The sequence below is a fragment of the Astatotilapia calliptera genome, chromosome 10 (genome assembly GCF_900246225.1).
Source record: "Astatotilapia calliptera chromosome 10, fAstCal1.2, whole genome shotgun sequence".
Taxonomy (NCBI): domain Eukaryota; kingdom Metazoa; phylum Chordata; class Actinopteri; order Cichliformes; family Cichlidae; genus Astatotilapia; species Astatotilapia calliptera.
Genome location: NC_039311.1, coordinates 15,082,971 through 15,101,819, shown reverse-complemented (window position 1 = coordinate 15,101,819; position 18,849 = coordinate 15,082,971). Strand labels below are relative to the sequence as shown.

At 42.1% G+C, this 18,849-nt stretch overlaps 2 protein-coding genes across 4 annotated transcripts; both read left to right on the top strand.

Moving 5' to 3' along the window:
- The first annotated feature begins 115 nt into the window (after positions 1–115).
- Positions 116–9,578, top strand: aldocb (aldolase C, fructose-bisphosphate, b). 3 transcript variants are annotated; one of them, XM_026182424.1, is made up of 10 exons: positions 116–217; positions 1,497–1,609; positions 6,214–6,330; positions 6,641–6,852; positions 7,307–7,361; positions 7,460–7,620; positions 7,745–7,828; positions 7,924–8,098; positions 8,504–8,703; positions 8,814–9,578. In XM_026182424.1, the coding sequence occupies exons 2-10, from the start codon at positions 1,531–1,533 to the stop codon at positions 8,904–8,906; spliced, it is 1,176 nt and encodes a 391-aa protein (XP_026038209.1). In that variant the 5' UTR covers positions 116–217; positions 1,497–1,530; the 3' UTR covers positions 8,907–9,578. The 3 variants fall into 3 exon arrangements, with proteins under 3 accessions (XP_026038209.1, XP_026038210.1, XP_026038212.1); XM_026182425.1 differs by lacking the exon at positions 1,497–1,609; XM_026182427.1 differs by lacking the exons at positions 116–217; positions 1,497–1,609 and adding an exon at positions 1,625–1,966.
- A 3,165-nt stretch (positions 9,579–12,743) lies between these two features.
- On the top strand, positions 12,744–18,624 carry pigs (phosphatidylinositol glycan anchor biosynthesis, class S). The gene is made up of 12 exons (XM_026181674.1): positions 12,744–12,825; positions 14,043–14,182; positions 14,279–14,390; positions 14,475–14,564; positions 14,673–14,764; positions 14,975–15,215; positions 15,293–15,435; positions 15,520–15,634; positions 15,736–15,881; positions 15,974–16,074; positions 16,154–16,364; positions 18,086–18,624. Exons 1-12 carry the CDS (start codon positions 12,807–12,809, stop codon positions 18,362–18,364), a joined length of 1,689 nt encoding a protein of 562 aa, XP_026037459.1. The 5' UTR covers positions 12,744–12,806; the 3' UTR covers positions 18,365–18,624.
- Positions 18,625–18,849: the final 225 nt, after the last annotated feature.

Genomic DNA, 18,849 nt, shown 5'->3' with positions numbered 1-18,849 from the left:
ACTTTTAGAAAACAGAGGACAAACTGTCTCCACAAAGAAGAAAAAAAGATGCACAATCACTCTGGAGCTCTGCGGCGCATGCGCCCCGTCGCTTCGTGCCGTGACGCCTGGTTTAAGCTCCGCCCAGGCTTTCTAAAAGGTCACGTCGCGCTGCAGCAGTGAAACAGGAGACCGTTCCGCATCCTCTGCGCACACCTCACTTGATCTCTATCAGCAGGTAAGAGTCACCTCATCCAAAAATTGTTTAAATTTTAAACGTTTATTGTGTGTTACTGAGCGCGTCAGCCATGATGGCTGTCATTCTGATGGTGATGCGGATGTGATGCTGTTGACTGAACCTACAGCTAGCTGTATCTTCCAAAAGCTAGCCTGTTAGCCATAAATGAACAAACAGCGTCATTAGCTGTATCACTGATGCTATGTCATCTCAATTTGACAGACAACTCCTAAAAGTCTATCACCTTCTCAAAAACAGTCGTTTTAGAGTTGCGCATTTCGGCCCCATCATCGAAGTACGCAACAGGAAGGGCGCAGAAGTGATGACCTTCAAGGATGGAAGTGGAGGAGACGAGCCTGTTGCGCCTTCCTTCGCTTCAGATCGAAGCTATCAGTTTTTACATGTGCTTGATTATGCGTGATTTGTCGGGTACAAACGTGGGTGGCAGCGGTGATGGGTGAGGGCTGTGACGAGGTTGTTTCCCGTCAGGGTGTAGCTGTCCCGAAGCACGTAGACATCGAGAGGCGGAGCCGCAGAGTACGTGAAAAAGCTACACGTGTTAATGAAGTCATATAGCGGCCTGAATTTTGGAAGCAAGGCATGTGTGTGTGTATGTGTGTGTATATATATATATATATATATATATATATATATATATATATATATATATATATATATATATATATATATATATATATATATATATATATATATATATATATATGCGCTAGTTTTGTAGAAAAGTGGCGTAAAATTAAGCAAATTAGTTCAGAATGTAAAATAAATACTAATATCAACAATAATCATGATAATATATAACAAATATGTTTTAGCCCTTATCACGTGGGGATGTAATTGATGAGGGTTGGATTGCAGAAGTGTTTATAATTAAAAACACAAAACAAACGGCAGTTTCCACTTAGTAATTATATTTTTTACTATTCTCTTGCATTATTAACGAGTGTAATTCTTAAATAAGTGTTTTCATTGTTGATTTGTACGCTACTACTTCACGTGTAAAATGAATTAAAAAAAAAACAAATGAGGCAATGGATCAATGAACAAATCGAAACCCTTAATCAATAACTGCTGTTGCTAAATAATTCTCCATTGATAAACTAATAGTTTCCAGTCCAGAAAGTATTTTTACAATCATACACCAGGTGTTCTTAATTATGAGTGGTTTCCTTACTGACGTTTGTTATGGACATGTTTCTGAAGTCTAACCTGCACATTTTCATCAATGTCCACCTTTCTTTGAACTGCAACACCCTCGCAGCCTCGAGGTCTGTAATAGGCTCCCATTGAGCTGCATGGGTAACAGTGCTCCTGCTACCGCTGCAGCATCAAGGCCTGAAGATAGATGCGACGCCAAGGCCAGAGGCCCGTCTGGTAACAAAGCACAGCACTGAAAGCAGGCTTTTTATTTTAGTGCTGTCCTGCAGGAGCAATTTCATCGCAAAGCTCATGCAACTTGAAAATAGAATTTAAAAAAAAAAAAAAAAAAGTGGCACCCTCCAGAGGGTTCTGATGATCTAGACAAAACGGCAAAAAAATCCTCATCCTCCCCCTACATGCTTATGAACATAGGCAGTAAATCTAGCATGCAAGCTCAAGACCTTGTAGTTGAATGCTTGCAGCAATGCTTAAAAGAAGACCAGCTGCAGCGTGATGGCTGTAAATGTGGACTCTGATGTTTTTCTTGTATTTGTGATTTCTCACTGCATGCCGGGCTGCTCCTGTTTTAAGGTGAGAAGCATTGGATGGCCCCTCTGTTTGTTTTTGTTTTTTCTTCTGTTAACCTGAAATTCAATCGAAATCAGACAGCATCACAGTTAAATCAGCCTGGTACAAATCTAGATGTGTCATTTTCCATCTAACAACAACTAAAGAGCGTGTGTGTGTGTGAGTCCGGTCTTCTTGTTTTTTCAAGTGGTTCTCTGTGACTCAGCAGGGAGTTGATCTTCATGTCGCATTGCAGAAGTGTTGTTGAAGCAGACCACTTCAACAGGCTGGATCAAAGATCAGAAAATATAGAGAGCTGGGCTACGTGTCATGAAAGCCTGCATATGCAGTCTACTCACAACAGTGAACCAGCTTTAAACTGTTCAGTCATATCACTTCAGGCTTATCAGTTTTTAGTGATGGTATGGTTTTGTTTTGGGGGTTTTTGGTTTTTTTGTTTATTTTTTGTTTTTTATTCTTTTGAGCTGCTTTAGCCACACAGGAAATTGATCAGGAATCGATGAAGAATCTGACCTCCAAGCAGAATTTCTAATTGCAGTTACCAAATCAATAAATCTCACGAATGACAATCAATAGGATGCACTCGAATTTACTACACACACGCCCGTTCAACTATCTTATTGAGGACCTTCATTGACATAATGGTTTCCCTAACCGTTAAAAATGAATGCCTCAACCGAACCCTTATCCTAAACCTAACCATAACCTAATTGTAACCCTGACACTAAAACCACATTTTGAGCCTCAAAAAGGCCTTCAAACTTGTGAGGACCAGTGTGTGTGTCCTCACAAGTGACTGTTGGTTCTTACAAGTATAGTAGAATGCAGCTTTCGGTCCTCACAAAGATGGCTAAACAGGAACACGAACACACACAAACAGCCTTAGAACCTTGTGCACATAATTTATAAAATATTTGAAAGCCGCATTAGATAAATGTCCTTGGCCACTGGGGCAACATGATCACTGAACAGTGTATGTTATTGGTTAGTTATTGGTAACTTTATGTGTATGTGACTGTCTGGAAGATAACGGTTATCACCAGTGTTGATGATAACGCTACTGGAAGGTCTCTACTTGATTCTGATAGCGCTTACGCTGCTCTAGTTTTAGCTTCCTATTTTTTTTTTATTTTTTATTTTTTGGAAACACAGGAAGATCTTTTTAACCCTGGAGAACCCATGGGGTCAAATTTGACCCTATGGTTTCCCTAGTAAACCAATGGGGACGGATCTGACTCCATGGCTTCTCCAGGCTTAAAGAGTTCTTAGCCTAATACTGTAGCTCAGGGTAGTCAATACAAATGAAGACGCAGGTTCACCCAATTGTAATGTCCTGCAGTTTTTATAGGATGTGCTATAGTTTCTTTAAATCTGCTACAGTTGGGTAGTTGAGGCTTCTACCGAACTCAAAAAAATTTCTGTATTTTAATATTAACTCAAAAAACAAAACAAAATGGTTTCAAATAATCACTTGACTTCATGAATAGATCATGAAGCTAAAGGAATATGCAAAGCAGAAATATTTAAACTCAAACACCAATGAAAAGCCTTCCTTTTAATTCTCTTGATCAGGCCATTTCCCTAACATCCTATGCTCTGAATAATGGACTTTTTTTTTTTTTTTTTTTTTTCTTTTTAACCTTTTGGGCTTGTTTGTTTTAAGTGTGTCACATCTGTGGTGCAAGGCCCTGCAGTGGTGCTTGTGTGGCACAGAGTGAGGTAGTTGTCTTTGTTCTAATGGCCTCCTCTGGGACTGTTTCCTGGAGACGTTCAAGAAGCAAACCCAAAAATGGAAAACATAAGATTAGTACCTCCTTTGGCTGTGAGTAACATAAGCTGAGTTGTCATCAACTGATTATGTCTAAAGCAGTTCAGCCACAGCCTTCTGACAATCTCCCATTTTTTGATTTGGGAGCCATCGTAGATTAAGAGAGACCGAAGGATAATCCTATGTGACAAATATTTTCCCAGGTTACTTTACCAAAGAGAGAAATGTCCTTGACACCACACACTCGCTCTCTGTGGTTGTTGCATTGATGCATAGTAGTGATTCTAAAACTTTATACTTGCACATTTAGCCAATATCTTTTTTTTTTTTTTTTTTTTTTAAAGCTAATAACCCTCCAAGCATAAACTCTAGTGCACTACTACCAAACTTGCCCCAGCTGATAATGTGCTAGAGTCCTGCCTCATATTGTTCTTTTAAGGGGGTTGTATTAATTTGTGTATGCAATTCCCTATGGACGGTGTAAAAAGACAGGGTTTCACCCATTGCAAACGTGCTCCTGTGCACTCGTCCAAAATCCTGGATGCATGTCCCTGGTTGCGGATGACCTATGTGTCAGTTTAATGCCGATTGGTTGACACGTGGCGACATTCACAGGGACTGGGAGAAGCACAGGCAGTGACTGTGGTGGTCACTTCTCAATGTGTTTGACACTTTGTTTCACTTCAGCTCTTTTCATGTTGTAACTTCCCTCTACTCTGTCCTGAGCTGATGGACCAATAACAGAATAACCAGGAGTAGCCCGCAGACCAGTTATACTACATAGTTGTGTAGTATACTGGTACACTCCCTCCACCGACGCTCTCTGTGGGTAAGCAGGCCTCCATAGGCTGCTGGGGCTGAGCCGTGATTTCAGCGTAAGCCTCCAGTTGTCATCTTTAGTAATTTTCCGTTATATATTTTTTTTTTTGTCCAGTTGTTGCATAAACTGTAGATTTCCTATTGAGTTAGCTTGTTGTGCAATGTTTCCTTAGCGAAACTCCACCACGGTGGAGTCGTACTGCTTCACAAAGGAGGGCAGTTATTTGCTGAGCATGGTTTTTGGCTGGTACAGACAGTGGAGCAGAGCTGAGGGCACACATGCCTGTGCCCTTAGGTTGGCTTTTATCACGTGTAAATACTTCCTTTTATTCACTGGAGATGTGAAGTATGCAGCTTGTACCCCTGCTGAAGCTATTCTCCTCGGGGACACGATATGCCCTGCAGGCCTGGCCGTGTGAGTGTGTGTGATAAGAGTTGCACACTGATTTCATTGAGAGGCCTGTGTGTACTGTAAAGGTTATCTCATAGCTTTAAGCTGAGGATTAACACAGAGGGTACAGGGAGTATATCAGATGGTGTGCTCTCACAATAAACCAGCCTCCCTGACTTTATCATTAAGCTGTATTACAGCCTCCTATGAATGTGTGCCTTTACAATATACTGACAATTCCAGCTTTTAGTTGACACTGCTTGCTGTGGAGGAACATTTAGTAGAATAAATGAATAGTCTATCGAATTCTCCAATGGATGACCTGCTATTGTGGCCCACACCCGGCAGCGTTGTGCACAAAGCTACAGCCTTGTGTTCAGCGGGAGCGCCTCGGATACCAATATAGCCAAACAGACAAGTCACAGCTTGTTCTCAGGCACACAGTGCGTTAGCTGGAGTGAGAACGGAAATTTACAAATCCTTGATGCACTCATATCGCGTGGCTCCAGTAGAAATAATTTGTAGTCTGAGAACAGCAGCGCTTAAATGGATGCGTGACGTGTCACTCCAGGCGAAGAACTAAAGGTGTAACTGGCAGAGAGGTGTATAATGACAGAGGAAAACAAAGAGTGTTGCTGAGGAGGGGGAAACGAGCCGTGTTGCATCCAGGCCTGCAGCTATAATGAGGACTGGCAGCAGAGTCTATAGGAGCGTTATTACACAACCCCTTCCCCCTCCCTCCATCCGTCTGGTGTGGTTCACATGGGGGAGGTGAGGGGTTACGTAACTGCTAATTTATGGAAGAGTGAGGAAGGGAAAGGGGAATTAAATAATCTGGTTTGAAGGCTGTTTATGGAGTTTGGTCACTGCCACCAAGCTTTCTGTTTTTAATGACTGACACCAGATGATGCATGAAAATGAATGTCAACAAGATGGGGTGTTTGCTTCTAGTCACAATAAGTGATTTTACTGAATTACTTTTTTTCTATTTCCTTTTCTTTTTTCTCCCCCCCCCCCCTTCAACTCTCAGGAAACAGGAAATGTACTGCTCGCATCTTGCACACATGTCATGTTCTTGTATGGTGTGATTAAGTGCCATCGTGTAGGAGTTTGCCCATTTTCACCAATCTGGCTGCTCTTAACTTAGAAAAGCTCATTGGTATAACAGTATAGTTGAGCTGCAGACAATGGAGACATTAAATGAGGCCAGCCCTGGGCAGTCATCCAGGTTTGCACATAGTGAAGCAGTATGTGTGTTTCGCTCTCTTTCAGCCACCATGACTCACCAGTATCCCGCACTGACCCCTGAGCAGAAGAAGGAGCTGCAGGACATTGCTCACAGGATAGTAGCTCCAGGCAAAGGCATCCTCGCAGCTGATGAGTCCACCGGTATGTGTTGGTGTGTCGGTGTTTCAGCAAAGGTGGCTGATTGAAACGCAACATTAAACATGGTTGAATACCAACATACAGTACACTGAACATGCAGTGAGTTGCATGTGAAATTAGAATTGCTGTGCGTTTATTTAAAGAGATCATAAAATAAAGATGCATGTTATTGTTTCTATAAGATTACTGCAAACAAGCAGTTTTAGTCTTCTGCTGTAGGCCATTTTATACTGTAAATGATGCTAAATAAATGGCATTTGTGTCGTCTGTGTGTATTTTATTAAATCCATGTCCTTGTTTTTTTGCTCTTTAGGCAGCATGGCAAAGCGTTTGAACCCCATTGGGGTCGAGAACACTGAGGAGAACAGGCGCCGCTACCGCCAGTTGCTCTTCACAGCCGACCAGCGCATCGACAGCTGTATCGGAGGTGTGATCTTCTTCCATGAAACCCTCTACCAGAACACTGACGATGGCGTCAACTTCGCCAAGCTCATCAAAGACCGCGGCATTGTCGTTGGCATCAAGGTAGGCAGGGGATTGCCGTTGCTGGGTAATCAGTTTACCCTGGTGCATTCTTGAAAATTAGTTTTAGCTCAGTTTCATTATGCTTCTGCTGCATTGCCTGGTTTGTGCCATTACGTGTTAGTTTACATAGTTTGTTGTGCTCAGAGTCTACCTTAAAACACAAGAGCCTGAGTGCTGAAAATCTCAACCTCCTTTTGTTTTGAATGTCATCATCACTTCGCTCTTGATATAATGCAGTCAAGTGACTCAGCTTAGCAGGCAGTGTAAACCCTCATCGTTTAGCAGGTAAAACCTGAAAGGTGTTCCTTTTTTTTTCTTAAACCAAAAAAAAACACGCTTTCAGTGTGTTTACATACACTCAGACCCACACATAACAGCAGATCATGTTGTTAGGACCAACTGGGCTAAAGTTATTTCAGGTCAAATTCAGAACATTTTCTGTTTGTCTTTACAGGTTGACAAGGGTGTTGTACCCCTCGCTGGAACAAATGGAGAGACCACCACTCAGGGTAGGAGACAGTAGACGCACAAGTTTGAGAACTGAAATGAACTTCACGGAAGCCCTGTGTGTTTCTCATGGCTGGTTCTGTGCGTTGTTTGAGTGCAGGTCTGGATGGGCTGTCCGAGCGATGCGCGCAGTATAAGAAGGACGGCGCAGATTTCGCCAAGTGGCGTTGTGTGCTGAAGATCAGCGAAACCACGCCGTCTGAGCTGGCCATCTTTGAGAACGCCAACGTGCTGGCACGATATGCTAGCATCTGCCAACAGGTTAGTGTGGTACTATAGAGGATTCCTTTCCTTTTTTTGGAAAGGACACTAGTGATCATCAAATGGTAGTGTTGTATATTTCTAAAATACTTGTGTTAAATTTACACTCTGTAATCTCTTTCAGAATGGTATTGTTCCAATTGTGGAGCCTGAGATCCTTCCCGATGGAGATCATGACCTGAAGCGTTGCCAGTACGTCACCGAAAAGGTAACATGTTGCAGAATGTGGAACTCTGCCACCTTTATCTGTTCTGGAGAGTTCAAGTTTGGACTTGCGTGCTATCGTTTGTCTCCTGCTGTTAGGTCCTTGCTGCAGTGTACAAGGCTCTGTCGGACCACCACGTGTACCTCGAGGGGACACTGCTGAAGCCCAACATGGTCACAGCTGGACACTCCTGCCCAACTAAGTACAGCAGTGAAGAAATCGCCATGGCTACTGTTACTGCTCTGCGCCGCACAGTGCCTCCTGCTGTCCCAGGCAAGATACTTGTGTATATAATAGGAAAAATTCAGGGAGTGGGACAGTATCTGTGTGCAACAGCAGGGCTCCAAGTGACTTAATAGAGCAGCATATTTAAAAGTTAAACCATTATATGTTATCATGGATAAACTGCTAGCTGAAACATGCTTTTGTGAATGTATAAAATCAGTTAGATCATCCCTTGGAATTTGGATGAGTTGACTAGTAAATTGGCAGTCTTGGCATTTTTCAGATTGCTTTGATTTCCTAATAGTAATACTTAAATCTCTAGATTCTTTCACTCGTTTATATCTACCTGCAGAGTGCAAACATGCAGGAAAAGATGCTTTCGAAAACCTTTAAAATCTTCCTCGACATCAGGTATGAGCAGATCGGTAACTCGTGTTTCTTTTGTATAAACAGGGGTGACATTCTTGTCTGGTGGCCAGTCTGAGGAAGAGGCCAGCGTGAACCTTAATGCCATTAACAACTGCCCACTCCCCAAGCCCTGGGCCCTGACTTTCTCCTACGGCCGTGCCCTGCAGGCCTCAGCTCTTAACGCCTGGAAAGGACAGCTGAACAACGAGAAGGCCGCCACCGAGGAGTTCGTCAAGCGCGCCGAGGTCAGACCACAGGAAGGGACATCAGATGTGTCCTTTGTACTGCTAATTTAAAAAAGCAAAACTTTCTTTGCTCTTTTGCTTATGTCTGTTTTGTTTTTTTTCTTCTCCAGGCTAACGGTCTGGCTGCACTCGGCAAGTACGAGTCTTCCGGAAGTGGCACCGCCGCAGCCCAGTCCCTCTACGTGGCTAATCACGCCTATTAAACAGCAAACTACCACGTTGAGCTGTGGCATAGTTATAGTCTTCTATCTGCTCTGCTGTCTCCCCTCTTCACTCCTCCATCAATCACAGGCCTGTGCTGTCTGCTTTACTTTAGAGTTCTTAAATTTACATTATTAGATATGTGTATTTGAAACCATCATGTGACATCACAGTACAAAAGGAAACAGACATGGGTCATCTGTCTTTTTTTTTTTTTTTTTTTTAATTCCCCCCAGTTTCAACAAATGGTTAGTTTTGAGACAATTTGAAGTTAAACGGTTGGAGGATAATCAAAAATGTTTAGTCAGTATTCATTCCACATTCCTTCTTTCACGCAGCTGTCTCTGCCCACTTCACACAAAATATCAAATCACTCCCAAGCAGGCCAGATCAGCATGTTTGTGTCAGTGTTTCGCTTCTGTCAGAACGGCATTTGTTCATTGTTGAAACGCTCTACTAACATCCGCACTGACACCAAGTGGGACCAACTGCTTATTAGTGGCATCAGAACATGCGTTAAGGAGCAAGATGGCAGACGAGGTGAAAATGTTGAGCCGAGTTGATCTTTTGAACAAAAGTGTGGAGTGCTCTGTTGTGCTTTCAGACAGATGTATATCTAGTAGATGTTAGCAGGCACATTATACTGTAATAAGCCACTACACACCAGGATTCTTCCTTTTTTTTTTTTTTTTTTTTTTTTTTTTTTTTTTTTTGTTCTTGTGCTCCTTATCACCATTATTGAATTTTAAAACAAACAACCATCTTGTGTGTCTGTTCATTAGCTTAACATTACATGCAGTAATCAATGTATTCAGTTGTGTGAAGGTGTCAATATTATGTGATGCTAGTGTGTCATCCTCCCACCTGATTTCCCCCCTGCCTGCCCTACCGAACGACCAGACTAGTTTCTATCGACATTCACATCCAATGGACCAATGGCGTGGGGTCAGCAGCGGGGAAACGGTCGCTGCTGTGTTGGAGTACTGTGCCGTTTGTGGTGTTAATATTGTTCTTTAAGCACTTGGTGTGTCAAATAGTGGAGAAAAATAAACTAAAACCTTAAAACATCAGATGCTTTTGTGTGATGGAATTTTCTACACCTGTCCTGATACTGGCGATGACAGAGTTATGCATGTTAGTCAAATATTGCTACTTTATTATTTAGAATCTTTACTGCCTCTACATTTTAGAAATCAATGTTGAGTATTTAATTATATTTAGTTGGCTGATATCATTACCTTTACACAATCAGCTTATTGTGATTTGAAATTAAATGGCCAACACTAATCTGCATATTTAAACTTTATTTTCAGTTTCCTGGAGGTGTATATATGCCTACATGCACCCCCTTTCTGAGTCAAAGTCATGTGTTTTGCGCTCAATCTTGCAGATTGGATAGACAGTCGCATGGAAGCAGCTCAGGGTGTGTAGGCATGACCTGCTGAAGTTAAAGCTAAAGATCAGAATGTAACACGTAGGATATTACTTTGGTCAGGGTTTACGGAAACTGGTCCAAAAAAAGGGAAAAAATATCCAGTGAGCAGTATTTCTCTGGATGATAATGCTTTGATGGCAGAGGTGACTGGCCAGACTGCTTTGAGCTGATAGAGAGGCAGCAGTAACTCAAATAACCACTCAATAGCTAAGATAAGATAAAACTTTATTAATCCCTCGGGTGGGTTCCTCTGGGAAATTCGGTTTCCAAAAGCACAGCACCGACAGAAGTTACAGTTACAGAATATTATATATATATATATATATACACACACACATATAAATACAGAGACAAATATAAATAAAATATACGAAGGGGATAAATAGAATAAATAGGAATAAAAATAAAAATACAAGTGAATTGCACATTTCAAGTATTGAGGTCTATTGCACCATTGACTAAGATATGCAGAAGAGCATCTATGAATGCACTACACATCATGTGGCTTAAAGGAGATGTGCTACCGCAGCAGAAGACCACACCAGCTAAAATTTCTTTCAGTGGACAGTGAGTCTGTGTGAATTTATAAAGCCTTTTTAAAAACAACTACGGGGTCTCCTTCACCAAATGTAAAAGACAAACTTGGGCCAAAAGGTAAAAAATATAGAAAATCGCTCCACAATTTTGCAGCTGCAACTTCGAAAGCCCCGTCACCTCTGAGTTTATGTTGTGTCTTTGGAACCAGCAAAAGTCTCTGGTCTGCTGACCTGAGAACGAGGTGGGACATAAGAGTGCAATAGCTCAGACAGATAAAATTATGTAGAATCATTAAGAGACTTAAAGACAAATAAAAGGATTTTTAAAATGGATTCGTAAACTAACTGGAAGCTAAAATTGGAGTGATGTGCTCTTGCATCCTTGCACCAGAAAAAAATCGAGCGGCGCTGTAGGTGACCAACTGGCCTGGCCAATTCCAATGAAAAGTGCATTGCAGTAATTGACACAAGAGGTTTTAAAACAGAAGTATTAATGTTTCAAGGTTGGACTAGAGTGGCTTGACCTTTGGCAGTCATCTCAACTGGAAAAAGCAGGCTTTTGCTACAGTGTTCACATAAGCTTTGAGCTTTAGAGAAGGATCCATTTTCACTCCTAAATTAGTGATAATGGATTTCTCATTTGGGGCCAATGAGGAAAGGTCAATACAGGGGCTGCTGCTGGTGCCGCTGAATCTAAACAACGTGACTTCTATCTTGTTCTCATTAAAATTCAAGTGATTTATCACCATCCATCTCCTGATGTCAATAAGGCCGTCATGGAGAGGCAGGACAGAGCATTCAGTCGTGTGCTAACATGAGGTCTAAAGTGTACCTTATGTTGGGTCCAAGCTGTGTATCACCATTTTCACTAGCATTACTGATGCTACCAGTTTCTTAAAATTATTTAGATGAAATATGCACTTTATCTGTGGTGTCCAGTAGAGTCCAAGGGTCACCACACAAATCACCCAAATTTAACAAAGCTGACCTAAAAGTAATGAGGTCACCTGTTTAACACCAGGACCAGCTGGACAAATCAGAGCAGGGTAAATACATAACTGAGAGAGCAGCTGTTTCCTCCCTTATTGCCTATTCTGGGTGTCCTTGAGCACCCTGGCTAACTTCCATATATCATCCCAGGGTTATCAGATCAGATTTGGGTTTTACTGGACAGCTTGAGGAAGATGGCAGTGATGCAGGTGGATGTCCCTCTAGTGTCCTTACTTGACAGAACGACCACAATATGTGCATCTTCGGTGTCTGACAAGTGGTCATCAACACCAGGGCACCACAAGGAACTGTCCTCTCCCTTTTTCTATTCACCCTCTACACCACGGACTTCAGCCACTGCACAGAGACCTGGTATCTTCATCAGTTTTATAATGAGTCTGTGGTGGTTGGATGCAATAGCGAGAGTGATGAGATAGAGTACAGGGCTGTGGTGGACTTGTTTTTCCACATGTTGCGGGCATGCTGCTGGGGCAGCAGACTAAGGATCATATGTGTTAATTGTGTAAATAACACTAAGCATACTCACTTTTGTTGGTTGCTCAAGGAATTTATGCATTCACAAAGATGAATTGAGCCTGTCGTAATTAAAGCTACCACAGATGGCGCTGAATACCCACATTTATCACAGTGTGTTTGTGCGTTTAATTCTTTTACAGGTTGCGCCGACGGTCATTTTCACTCCTGCAATCCTTTGCACAACAACGTACAGCCCTAACACCTTTTTAGAACTATACGGGCAGACAGATGTCTATGCAAATATTTGATCCTATTTAATTTAATGTAAGCTATCTGTATGAACCACGGTTCTGTTTTCGTCCTCACGCGAAGAACCGCTTAGATACGTTTAAAAATTGGTCATGTGATCGGTGCTGCTGGCTGCTTGGCATCCACGAGTGCTCCCTCCCAGTTCATTGGAAGAAATGGCTATCACGGAAGTGGGTGAGTAGATTCGTAACTGAAATGAGTGTAAATGATTTAATTCTTATTAAGTGTTTCATTTTCATTGGTTTACGTTAGATTTATTAAACATGAACCTTTGTACAGAGTGCAACCATAGCGGACTAACAGGAGCCGTTTTCTCCATGTTATGACCCTTTGAAGCTAATGGCTAGCTAGCCCCAGTTGCAGGGGTGATGCCCTGCCACTGCAAGAACACCTGCTGTTTACTACATGATTTGTTTTTGTTTTGTGTTTTTAAATATATATTTTTAATTAAAGGAATACTTACGATAGTAAAGCTTCCACAAAGGGCAGTAATATGCCTAATGTTTACACTGAGCCTCGTTTACAACCATGTAAGACACTGTAGTTGATGCAGCATGATAGACACAAATGTCTTACTCAGTCAGTGGTCACCAGTCTGGACATATCGAGGGTACGTAGGGGTCAAGGATTGGGATAAAATCCTCTGTCATAATATACAGTCACCGGATATTTTATTAGGTACACCGTGAGACTACTGAGTTCGATCCCACACTGTAGTCACAAAGGGGTGGACATGGTCAGCAAGAAAACTCAAGTATGGTATTTAAACGAGGCTCAGTTGGTGCTAAGGGGCCAAGAGCATATCCCCCACACCAGTTACACCACCAGATGCCTGTACTGTTGATACAAGACAAGGTGGATCCCTACCTTTATGCTGTTGATGTCAAATTGTGACTAAAAAAGTGGCCAGTGAGTGCGTGTAACCTATTTTAAAATATTATATTTAACATATTGTTCAATGATTTCCAGAAGCAAAAAAAAACAACAACCCCAAAACTATTTCATTTTTTAACAATTGAGTATTTTTAGTTTAAACACCATGGTAAACTCTGATTATGTTTGCTGGTGCTTATATAAATGATCTGATTTTGTTTTAGCCTGAATCCCAAGTTAGGTTTGAATGTCGGCATTTAGAGCTGAAATAATTGGTCAGTTATCTGTTTAAATGAAGTTTTATTGCAGTTATTTTGGTAATAGATCGATTGTTACAGTTAGTCATTTTAATGTGAAACAGTGTTTATTTTAACTAAGCTGTTATTTAATTTAAAATGGGTGTATTTCAAATGTATACTTTAATTTCTACTGTACTCCATTTTTAATTGATAGATAATTAGCAGATTTATCATCAGTGAAAATCTTTCAAACAACAATACTGTGTGTTTGTCTCCCAGAGCGTCGACGAGGTCAGCTTGCTGCTCTATCCATAGCAGCCGTTGTCATCATTGTGGGAGTCCCTTTGTGGTGGCGAACAACTGAGACATACCGTGCCTGGTTACCTGTCAGTCAGATCAAAGATCTGGCTAAACTGCAGGTTTTTTAGTGTTTCCATTTATCTCTCATGCCTTGTAGTTGATTGATCTTCCTTGTGTAATACATTCTTATCTCTACGTTATTTCTTATTTTGCAGCTGCACTTGAGCGCTGATGTCGAGGTTGTGTTTGCACGCGGCACCGTCACGCCAGAACAGCAGAAAAAGGTCCCGTTGACGCAGACGCAGGATGAGGAACATACAGTGGATGGTGATTTGCTCATGCAGTTTATGATTCTGCGGTCACAGAATATGAAGCCTGCAAGGTCGTTTGACTCTCAAACTTTCTTTCCAGAGGACACAACATTGAGGTACAGGTATGAAACAAAGTACCGCACAGCTACAATCATGGAGGAAGATGCCCTGAAAAAGCCGACTGCTGCAGGTGAGCAGCAGCCTGTCAAATCCAACTTGTGGTACTTCAGATGTTGACATTTGACATTTTTTCTCAAAGAAAGCACAGCTGATAATCACGATAATTTTTCTGCTTTAGAAGCAGATCTGTCTCTGCACATGCTCAGTGAGAGTCCGTGCGGTTCTTTAGTTGTGTATGTGATCCCGGAGTCCTCTTCTTTGCTGCCTGAGGTAAAACTGAAGCTTTTTTATTGTATTTCATGAGTGTGATCACTCCATGCTAATTACTATTAGAAAAAAGGATAATGAAGAAAATATAATTTACTGTCACAGATTGTAAATAGAGTACCTTCTGCAGAGCTTGAAACACAATTAATTATTTGTTATATTCCAGGTAAGACAAAGATAATAAAGTATGCATTGCACCTTCATGCCTTTCAGGATGTGAATGTGTATATCGGTCAGCGAAGGACAGCCCTGGTGCGTATCAGCGCCCAGATGAGAGTGGGCAAGACACTAGAGCAATTGCTGGCTCAGTTGGAGCCCCAGATCAAGCAGGTGCTCCAAGTGATGTCTTTTAGCCACACTGACATCACTGTTGCACTCAGCGACAGAGTCCGTTTTAGACCTGGCAACAAAGAGAGCATTGCTGACAGCATGAGAGCCTTCAAATCTAGCCCAGGTTGGTAATTTGGCTCCAGGTTTAACTCTGAGAACACGTTTGTGTCTTTTCTTTGATTGTTCTTATCTTCCTGTCAGGTTATGAGATCACATTCAGTCTGCTAAACCCTGATCCAAAGTCACACCAGCTGCACTGGGACATTGAGGGTGCCGTGCAGACATACATCCAGCCTTTGCTTACAAAACTGTCCCCTCTGGCTAACTTTAGCATGGACTCTCAGGTGCTGTTAATGCACAGTCCCTATTATGACAAAGAAAAGATGCTCAATTATTGGAAGTTAAGGTTTACCTTTCCTTTTTTATAGACCTTGTACTACACCATGCTCGGAGTGACCCCACGCTTTGACAGCAGCTTCGAGGCTTACACGCTCAATGCTGACAGCCTTGCACATGTCATCAACCCGGTGGAGGCTAGACTTGGTAAAAGTCTGCTTTTTTAAATGATCATGGTTTAGCTTTTTCTGCTGTATTTAAATACAATATGTTTTAATTCTTTTTTTTTTTTTGCGTTTGACTTCCAGGCTCTAATGCGGCATCTTCTAACCCTGTGTTAAATTTTCTGCTGTATGTCCCGGATATTCGTCATTCACCCCTTTACATCCACGATCACAGGAAACAGGAAGTCCCTTCCAATGCGTTTCACTCTCCACGGTGGGGTGGAATCATGGTAAGAAGAACGAAGAGCAACGCTGAGGGAGAGCTGCATGTTTATTTTGTTATGTTGGGTATTGTAACCTATATTTATCCATGTTTTTGCAGGTTTATAACGTGAATGGTTTCTATGGGTCGGAGACGGAGTTCCCTGTTCACGTCAACATTAACATGGCTAAAGTGATGGGAGTCTTCCTCGCCCAGCTTCGGTAAGTGTTAACCCGCAGTGCGGCAGTCGTTTTCTTTCCTCTCGACACAAAGTAACCTTCATGTGCCGTGTCCTGTCAGGTTGTTGCTGGGCGTGCAGTCATTAAGCCCCCCACCTGGCTTCCTCGTGGCACCGTGTGGTAGCACAGGACTAGCTGACTGGGAGCTGGATCGCCTCATGTGGAGTCGTAGTGTGGAAAACATTGCAACAGCAACCACCACCATCACCTCTCTGGCGCAGTTGCTGGACCAGATAGGCAACATTGTTATCAATGACAACATTGCACAGCAGGTAAGGTGAAGGTGTTTTAGTAGTTATGCGTTTGCTCCATGTAGCAAAATTGTGCATGTGTGTAGATTTCTTAACACATCTTAACTTTGATTCTGGAGATTTATGTCATTGTTTTGGTTTCTCAGTTTAAATTTAAAACTGTCATATGTGACTTTATTTTGTTGTTAAATACTTTGTTATTGTCAGTTAATCAACAATAAACAAGCTACTTCCTGCTCATCACCTGAAGACAAAAATCCAAAATTCATCCTTCTTTTAATAATTGTATTATTGTACTAGCGACATAGTAGTGAGGACGCAAACTAAAGTTAGTTAGTAAGCTTCTACTCTGAGGGGCTTCTGGTTCATTTGCACTGGCAGGTAACAAAGATTGGCCAGAAGAGCATCTGTTTAATGTAGTACAATCAGATCCTAGCTGGGGGAAGTCAGGAACAACATCAGCAATCTCACTACATAAGCTGAAATTAGAAACATAAAAAACAAAATCAGAAACTATTTCTGTTGTCACAGCCAGCTCAAAAAGTAAAAAAAACCCCAAAAAGCTCAATTAATCTCAGTGACTGCAACATATAAAGAGGATGCCACACCAGAGTTTGAATTTGTCAGCAATACTTATTTTATTTAAACAGAATGAAGGTCTGGAGGCCTGGAAGACGGTAAGATAAACATGGAAGGAGTCCAGGCCAGCCACACAGGAGGCTGTGGGACCCAGAACCTCTCTCCCTAAACTAATAGAATAATAAAACCCATTCATGCATCTTCTGCCACTTATCCGTGTCCAGATCGCCATTGCAGCAGCCCGGGGAACACAGAGGCATACCCTCGGTCTCTCGGCCATCCAAGAAATGTAATCTCTACAGCATGTCTTGGGTTTGCCCTGGTGCATCCTCCCAGAAGGACAGGCCAGGAACAGGACATGCCCAGGAGGGATCCTAGTCAGATGGCTGAGCCACCTTGGCTGGCTCTTTGCAATGTGGAGGAGCAGCTCCTCTACTCTGAGCCCCTCCTAGATGACTGAAACCCTTGCCTGTCTCTAGGGAGAGGTCAGCCAACATTCGGAGAAAGCTCATTTATATTGCTTATATCCATGCTCTCATTCTTTTGAGTTAGTACCGAGAAGCTAGTGGACAAAGTTGCAGACCTGTCCCTCTGTCTGCCTCTGTCTGCATCTCACTCAACAAGAGCCCGATATACTGAAAAATCCCCCATTTGGGGCAGCAACTTGAGCTTAACCCTGACTGGGCACTCCACCTGGCATAGATCTGTGGTCTCAGACATAGAAGTGCTAGTTCTCATTCTTGCTGCATCACATGCAGCTGTGAACTGCTCCAAAGTGAACTGGAGGCGACCACCTGATGAACCACATCATATGCAAAAACCAAAGATGAGGACCTGAAGCCACAAAATTAGAAGCTTTTTGCCACTTGGGTGCACACCTAGAAATTCTGACTCTAAATTTTGTCAATGCCCCTTTTTTTTTTTAAAGAAAAGATACACAAAAAAATCGCCCTATGGAAAACCAAAAAATAACACTTTCATATCACACGAAGACTGCATATATGAACACAAAGACAAACCGAATGAACCCAAATAAAACAAAAGGCCATTTCAGTCTCGGTATCAGAGTGGTATCTTACGGCTAACAATTAGGTAGTCTCCTCTAATTTCATAATAATAACAATAATAATACATAACCTGTGATCTAATTTGCTAATATGCAGGTGTCCAGTGCTGTCACGTCCCTGCAGCTGGCCATGGCTGAGCTGGAGGTCGGAAACCTCGGCTTTGCTCTGCAGTACAGCAAAGAGGCCATCTTGGCTTCGGAGAAAGCATTCTTCGACCCTTCGCTCCTTCACCTGCTCTACTTTCCAGACGATCAGAAGTTTGCTATCTACATACCACTCTTCTTGCCCATGTGCGTGCCTATTCTGCTCTCAATGCTGAAAATAGTGTCGGAGGCCAGGCAGAGACGCAGAGAAAAGCAAGCCAAAAAGGAATAAGAGGCACTCAAGCAGGAGAAGAAGAACAAAGAAACTGTATGAACAAACCATTTCGTTAGTGGCCTGAAAAGGCTCATGTGAACCATTGTGGTTTGGGGTTTACAACTCCTATTGTTTTGTACAAGGATTTATGCCTGATGTACTGAGTGATTGCAGCGACTGTTTGACACTGCATGGCTGAAAGCTTCAGTTTATTTATTTTATTTCTCATGTTATTAAGAAATAAAAACTAAAGTTCCGTCTTTTGTTGTTGCACAATACCTAATGGGCTGGTACAATGGGCTGGGCGCCTGAGCAATCAGAGCACATTTACCAATTATACAGTTGTTCATACACTCGGTATTTATACCTAAACGCCTTCTAACATTAACACGTTCACTCACACTCTAATCAATTGGGTTTAGGATCTTCCTCGAGGATTTATAGATCAATCCACTGAGCTTCAGACTGGTAGATAACCCTACCATCTGAACAGCTGTGGCTGC

What these genes read in the sequence shown, in the direction of transcription:
- aldocb (XM_026182424.1), top strand. Translation starts at nt 1,531, where the DNA reads ATGGGTAACAGTGCTCCTGCTACCGCTGCAGCATCAAGGCCTGAAGAT. An exon ending in GCATTGTCGTTGGCATCAAG is followed by an intron (nt 6,853 to 7,306) that starts GTAGGCAGGGGA and finishes TTGTCTTTACAG; the next exon opens with GTTGACAAGGGTGTTGTACC. An exon ending in TGGAGAGACCACCACTCAGG is followed by an intron (nt 7,362 to 7,459) that starts GTAGGAGACAGT and finishes GTTTGAGTGCAG; the next exon opens with GTCTGGATGGGCTGTCCGAG.
- pigs (XM_026181674.1), top strand. An exon ending in TGAGGAACATACAGTGGATG is followed by an intron (nt 14,391 to 14,474) that starts GTGATTTGCTCA and finishes CTTTCTTTCCAG; the next exon opens with AGGACACAACATTGAGGTAC. An exon ending in ACTTTAGCATGGACTCTCAG is followed by an intron (nt 15,436 to 15,519) that starts GTGCTGTTAATG and finishes CCTTTTTTATAG; the next exon opens with ACCTTGTACTACACCATGCT.